This window comes from Paralichthys olivaceus, chromosome 1, assembly GCF_024713975.1.
Source record: "Paralichthys olivaceus isolate ysfri-2021 chromosome 1, ASM2471397v2, whole genome shotgun sequence".
NCBI lineage: Eukaryota > Metazoa > Chordata > Actinopteri > Pleuronectiformes > Paralichthyidae > Paralichthys > Paralichthys olivaceus.
In genome coordinates this window covers 18,289,383-18,297,041 of record NC_091093.1, presented here as the reverse complement: position 1 = coordinate 18,297,041, position 7,659 = coordinate 18,289,383, and the positions used below count along the sequence as shown (strand labels likewise).

At 39.8% G+C, this 7,659-nt stretch overlaps 1 protein-coding gene across 1 annotated transcript in view; it reads left to right on the top strand.

The window, feature by feature from the left end:
• The first annotated feature begins 47 nt into the window (after nucleotides 1-47).
• Nucleotides 48-7,659, top strand: part of nfat5b (nuclear factor of activated T cells 5b) — a 32,357-nt gene continuing 24,745 nt past the window's right edge. The window contains exon 1 of the mRNA XM_020098913.2: nucleotides 48-339. Within this exon, the coding sequence (XP_019954472.2) occupies nucleotides 261-339 (79 nt within the window). The 5' untranslated portion in view covers nucleotides 48-260. The remainder of the gene's footprint in view (nucleotides 340-7,659) is intronic.

The following is a 7,659-nucleotide window of genomic DNA, read 5'->3' as shown; positions in this document are numbered from 1 at the left end:
GGGCGGGGCCGGCCCGGGCCGTTGAGGGTCTGAGTGACAGCGGCCGCAGTTGAGCACAAGTAAACACAGTGAGGAGAGAGAGAGAGGGAGAGAGACAGCGAGAGAGACAGAGAGAGAGACAGCGAGAGAGAGCGCTGACCAGAGGCTGGCTTGACTTTTCACTGTGACAGCGACACGAGAGACTCCACCGACCATCACCAGCCGCTCGCGCTGTGGTCTGACCGCTGGTGTCCGGTTCCCCCGCAGCACGAAGGAGTGCGATGCCCTCTGACTTCACCTCGCTGCTCTTCAGCGGGGACCTCGAGCTGACTTCTCCCGGAGCCCTCCTCCACCACCGAGGTAACTACCACACCTCTCCCCCCTCTGCTGTCTGTAGAGTGTGCGTGTAACTCGCTGCCTACCTGCCCTGTGTGTGTGTGTGTGTGTGTGTGTGTGTGTGTGTGTGTGTGTGTGTGTGTGTGAGTTTTGGAAGCTGAGGACACTTCTCCAAGGGGCTGTTTGACGGTCAACACTCGGTTTAAGGGTTCGGTTCAGGCATTTAGTTTGGACGGTTAGTGTTAGGGGAAGGGGAACGTATTGTGCCAATGAGTGTCCTCACTAAGATAAAGTACAAACATGTGTGTGTGTCAGTCACTATTCAATCTGTTCCCCATGTTCTAAAATGTTGTTTCCTTGAGCAAAGCAAGGTGAAGATTTTTTTCCCTGCACACCGGTTAGACCAGTTTACTTGTCCCCTGCCAGCTAAAAAAACCAAGCAGTGCCGTAAATATTCTGTGGGCTGTTTGTCCACCGGTGCCCCCCCAGCCCCCTCGGAGGCACCACTCTGCTCCTGAGAGTACTACACTCTCTAACACTCACTCTCTCCTGCCATTAACACAAACTACAAAGTGTGCCAGCCTGGGTGTGGGAGCCTCAGGCAACCCTCAGGCAGAGGAGTGACTGGGGCTGCTGTCAGACCTGCTCGGGACTCCAAATGTCCTCAGTATTTTCTCCAGAGGAGGTGCTGTTGTGATCGCAAATGTCAGAGTGAGATGCACTTTCTACGGACTTTATCTGTCTGACCTACCAGTTTAAAGTCCGTAGAAATCCAGGAGAATTCGTTGGGCGAATGCAGCAGGGGATCCCCCGCTGGATTCACTGTGAGCGAGTCTGGTGATGTTTCTAATGCGCGACAGATGCAAAAATGAAAAAGCAATGACACACCGACAAAGATGACGAGAGTTTGAGGCGATAACAGCCGACAACGGTGTCGGGGTGATCTACGCAGCTGAGTTAATACGCCACTTCCTGGCTGTGTCCGCTGCACCTGGCTGCTCCACCTCTCACCTGTATAATTTGGAGGATTTGTTACTGTTGTGAATGTGTCTGTGCAGAAAACCTCCCAATGCGCAGAAATTTCCAGATTTTACCCGCAGGTAATGTCTGAAAACAGCTTGCACAGTCAGGACACCAAAGCTGCCAAATTTCACACACTAATAGATATCAATTCCTCTGTTCTTTTAATCAAGATTTCCAAATTATTCCTTGAAAAATCCACATAAATGTTGAAAACTAATTCCTGGATCTGTCCCCTGATCCAAGTACATACCGAAATGTATCAGTGGCTAACCTTCTCCCGTTCACATCCAATCTATGCAAGTGAAGAGGTGTAAAAAACATTTGCTTCATTGTGGAGTCAACTTATGGTTGTTTCAGAATTATAACCAACCATGCAAGACACATTACAGTGGAAATCATATTTTATACCGTCTCAGGGAAAAGGGGAAGAGAAAAAACTTCTCTCTCTTACCACTAGTTGTATAATGACTCTAAGCATCATTTTATAATTTAATGGGAGTGAATGGATGTTTCACTCAAAGCATTGACATCTTTGAAAAACAGTTGAACATGAAAGTTTACTGTCAGAGGATACCTCCATGATAAGGACAGCCCTGATTATTCTGTAAAAAAAAGTGCAGATAGGAAAAATAAAGAAAATGGCTTGTTGATCAGCCAGAACCCACTGATGTAAAAACATAACAAACTTTTTATAATAATCACATTGGTTAAGATTTTCACGATCACTCATCAAGCAGTGAAACACTATTGAATCCCAGTCGATATACAGCAAATAGATGAACTGACCAGTCGAGTGCAATAGAACTAATTGGAAATGAAAAAGATTAAAGACTATTCTCTGAGATCAGTTTTGATTTAACTCACGATATTATTTACTGATGTATTCAGATTCTTTTGACTTTTATCCAAAACCTTTAATCATTAATGAGTAAGTCAAAATTCCCTTTTAGATCTGGACCAATGGTAACATGTTCAATAGTCTACTTTGTTTGCTTACTAATCACACTATTGTGTATGTGTGTCAGGATAGTTGACTCGACTCTGTGTGAGAGGTGAACAGAGTTTTGCATCATGCCGACAAGGCCGGTTCCCCCCCTTCCCCACCCCCATCCTATAGTATTGTCCTCGTTGTTGAAGTAGTTCAATTCCTCAGTATTGACAAGTGATAGGACGAGCCTGGATCCGAAGGAGTGATTCTCTCGCATGGACACAACAAACAGAGGGTTATGTTGTGCAGCTTTGTTGAATCTCGTTATTTCTGCTTAGACAGATTCTTCTGTCAGTAGCACTGTGTGATTCAAACATTATGAGGAACTCGTATTTGTAATAGTTCAGGGAAAAACACTCAGTAACAATGGCTCTCAGAATAGGAATGCTACCATAAGAACTGGGGGTTTGTGGATGCCATAAAACGTCCCATCAGCTCCACATCAAAGGTGAAGAATGTTATGGCTTTTCCCATAAGTTCCATCAAACCTGGTTAACAATTGTACGAACACGGTTTAAAAAAAAATGTTTTTATTGACACCCGCCAAAGCCTGGTCAATCATTAACCCTCTGGCTGCTCCGTGTGTAAACCTGGGCTTAAATAGCACTGTATTAATATTGACTGCCGTGTTAAGCAAACTCAGCGGCATGTGCTCAAAAATACTTGAGTGCCTTGAAAGCTTGTTCTCGCTCTGATGATGAAAGACAAAATACCGTACAGAGAAAACATCTGATAAAGTTTATTTTTTTCATAAATAGATTTTTTGTGTTGGGTTAGTCTCGTCTATCATAAAGAAATCAGTAGGTGCATGCAAATCAGTATTTTTAACACAAAATAAAGCTTAAACTATATCTGCTATTACTCTTTTTTAAAAATTGATATAACTAAGTCATGATAGAGATAGTATTTTGTCTCCAAATCAGTCCTTACCTTGTCATCATCTGTTAAACATGGACCCAAACCTGTTCTGCATATTTCAGACAAGTTTAATTGACGTGCTTCTGCTCAGTTAGTTTTTTTTCACAAATGATGCAACCGTATAATTGCACTTGACGATATATTGGTCTTTGTTTGTCTCCTTATTTCATCTTTTGACATCATCATGTGAAGAACTACTATTTCCCCCCAGGCTATAATGTGTTAAAACTCCAGTTTTTTGCATGCAGTGGATTAACACACTTGAAATTAAATAATGCATGCCCAGCAGCCAACTCTGGATGCAACAGCAATATGAGCTCAGCCAATAGTACCAAATTGATTAGAGGTTTCTGAAAGGTTCACTAAAGGCCGTCACTTTTTAAGCTGTTTTGCTCCGGTTGGCCGTTCTGTGTTTCACTACAAGATCCTTCTGAGGAACTCAAGAGTTGTACCTGCATTTTGACTGAAGTGGCATTTGTAGTGTCGAATGGCCAGGGAAGTTCTTAAAAGGATATCTCTTTTATTACATTGAATTAATGAATCTACACAAAGCTGGTGGTAGATAAAGATTTCTGGTACTGTATGTTCCCAGTAGAAGTTAACTGTTAACCTTAACTAAACTCATTCAGTGCATCCTATAAAACAAATGATCCAGTGAATGCAGATTACTCACACCCCGGAACATGGTGTGACTTTCTTTGCTTATCATCTTTTGAATCCCTTTAATTAATCATTAATGCAAACCAAACTCCAGTAAAACTCTAATCAGGGTCAGGTCATAATGTCACCTCTCTGGTATTTACTGCACACTTGTGACTTTGTTTTGGCCACAGCAAATCAATGTATGAGTGGTTTAACCTGTTACGGACATACACGCTGTGTGTGCATGGGTGCGTGTGTGTGTTTGATGAAGTCTTGAGCAATTACTTGGATTTTAAAATTGCAATTTGTTCATTCTTTTTTTTCACACGATCCTTAGTAAATATTTCTGCTTTGCACACAACGGCTGTTGTCAGCAATTTTGGGATCAGTGCAAAAACAAGTAAAATATCTATTAAAGAAATATTGATGAAATATCTGACAAAAGATATCTTAGTTATAAATATAGTTTGAAAATATCAGTAGAATATCCCAAAAGACATTCAAATAAAATTACAGTTAAATATTAAAAATATTTTATATAAAAAATATTACGGAAATATAATTTCTATAAAAAAAGTATAAAAAACCTAAATCATTAAAACTAGTAAAAAAAGAAATTAGCAAAATAATTGTAGAATATTAGTAGAAAACCCTATATACATAAAAAGTAAGAAAATATTCAACAAAAATTAATATCTGAAAAATATAGAAATAATAATTACTGAAATATTATTTAAATGATTAATTGTTGTGTCTTGATATTTTCTTTGGTGATATTAATACTGCCATACTGTATATATTGTGTGTCAGTATTTGTAGATGTGTACTTTATGTGTTATATGTTTGTGATTTTAACGTGTGACAGTTTCAAGAACCTTTACAGCTTTTATGATCAGCAATGAAGTCATCAAACTTGTGAAACCTCTAAAATATTACATATATGTTGTGTCTGCTTGGCCTAGTTTAGGTACACATTTTTTTCTGGGTCAATGAATGTGAAGCAGGGTATTACTTAGAAAAACTAGTGGTGAGCAATATACTGTAGCTTCTAGTCAAAGCTTGCAGCAGTATTTTGTTCTCTTTTGTTAAGCGGAATTTCTGCCTCTCTGTGTTTCTGTGTCCCGTCCATAAAGATGAATGTAGTTCAGCGTAGGATCTGTGTTGATGAAACTGTAGACAATGTTGACCTCATCGGCCAAAATCGAAAGAAATCGATCAGTTCACACAGTCTCTTGCTTGTTTAACAAAAGATGAAGAGATTCATAAGGCTTATGTGTCCAGTCATCTTGTGCAGGGTTTCTCACACTCGTCTGTGAAAAGCCAAAAGCACTTGTGAGATCTCACGTTCGCTCCTTGCGTTTCTCTCCAGGGCAAGATGATTCTGAACTAAAAAATAAAATGTGAAGTGTGTTGAATCTCCATTGGCAGGAGTATGTCCACTGTAAATAAGAAGCAACATAGTGGAGGCATATGCTTGGAACTAGTACCTATAAACATGATCGATTGATTTAAGAAGGTTGACGTACGAGCAAGGTGTTTTGTGAATGTGCAAGACCCAGTTTGTCTATATTGTCTGTGCTTAAATTAGGATAAATATGGCCTGTTTACAATAAAGTTAAAACACAAATGATACAAAGAATGTGTAAAGACCACCTGTTAGACAAGAAAACCGGTGTTTATTTTACAGTATAGAGTTTTACATGTACGCTGACACCACAAACCAGAGCACCAGATCCATGTAATCCAATATAGCAGCCTTACAATAAACCCTCCCCGGTGCTGCTTATCATATTTAGTTATAGTTGAGACTGTGCCAGAGAGCTGCAGATTCAAGGCTTTGTTCTTCTCGGAGGCTGAATGTTGTGAGGGTGTATTGTTTGATTATAAAATACTAAAATCAGCTTTAAATTGAAAGTGGTCGACTCACCACCCCTTCCCTTCTGCTATCAGACCTGACAAATTAGCTGCATTTTGTTGGTGATGTGTTGGTAATGAATTATGCTGTTATTGCTGTTGTTGTCTATAATTAGCTCATCAATCATCCTGCCATGTTGTCCTTTTCTTCCAGCCTCATCACCAAGTGAATTTATAGTTGGAAGTGATATCTTTAATACAGTGGTCTTGAAATTTTTAAATAAATTGTAGACATTGCAGTCATCATCAGTAGACACCCCCTATTTGTTTCTACTCTTTGACTCATGTTAGTGAGTGATACATCTTGTTGCTGCCAGTGTTGTTCTCACATTTTTCTAGGTCAAGTTTTTGGGAAGCTTCTCCCTTAGTTTGTTTTGGGGTAAATCCCAAATTTTGAAATTGTAAAAACCTCCACACATGTCTCACTTTTCCATTTGTGTCCCACAATCCCACAATGCTCCCTCACTTAAGTGGGTCTTTGCCTTTCTCATATACAACAGGAGATTCTCCGGGTCATATGCTTTCATAACAACAAGAAAATGTCAGGAGCTTTCAAGTGAGGGGTGGCTTAGCATGCATGAGGCAGGAGATCAACACAAGCATCTGCACTTGTTTGACCAAAAGGTCTTGAATCTCATTGTCTTACCAAGTTGACATCTTCTTTGGCGTCTTTTGGACATATGGCTCCTCTTTTTCATCCTTAGATATTTGAATTATTTCCAGGAATTTTTTCAGTATTGCATCTGTCGCATGGTAGAAACGTTGGGACATTTTTCTGTTGTATTTTCACATGAGTTTTTACTTGGGGTCTGGGAGAAAAACCTCCAGAGAATGTCCAGAGCAACTGACTTATGCTACAGCCAATATGTCGGCTTAAAAAAATAGGTTTACGAAGCCATTCAGGGGATGGAGCTAGCCAATTTGCATTTCACAATGGCCTGTCATATCAAAAAGTTTCCTTATAAAGGCTCATACAGAGAAGTAATTTATGACCTTTAGAAACACTGAATATCTTTGGCATAACGTAGACAAAGAATCCATCCTCCAGCCCCAGGTTGTGGTATCTCAATATCCTGTGTTTTAAGTCCTTTATTCTGAGTCATGTTCTACTTCCTCGGCAGACTGGCATGGCGGAAGTGAACAGCAGCACTGGACAGTCAGTTTTCCTCTTGCATCCTGTCATTGTTAGTATTTTCTTTGCTTTCTTGACTTAATTGACACTTGACATAGGTTTGGACGCTGAGGGTTATGTCTGGTAGGCCAAAAAAACTAATCGTAGCCGATGAATTCTCTGAGCTTTGAAAGAAGAAGTAACACCTTTATCTGTTCCTTGAGATTATAACTCTATTCAGTGTGATACTATTTTGTTTAGGGAGGTGAGCTGGCATTGAAGGGGACGACAAACCAACCGTTTATTGTACCCACACACAAAACTTTTATCTGTACAGAGGATAAGCTTTGACGAACTCACTATCTTCTAAAGAAACACCACCCCCACGCATTTTGTGTTACATTTGTTTTTAATGGTTATATAAAAATGTCTTCCCTTAAAAATGACACTGTGGCAGCAGTGACAAATCCAGTTGAAATCAGCACATAAACGGCACCAGTTCTCACCACGAAACTGAAACAAAACATCAGAAGAATTTGAATATGATGTAGACACAAAAATCAGTACTTCCCTTATGTGATATCTTTTAAATAATACTAAACCTATTACAAAAGTACAAATAGCATGAGGAATGTCTGAGGAAGCCTCTGACAACAGATAGTCCTGTTGGTAATAAGTCCTTTGTGCTAGGTTTTGACTGTGTAAGGATAAGAACTGATTTGGGTGAAGCGTCCTCTGTACCTTTTGG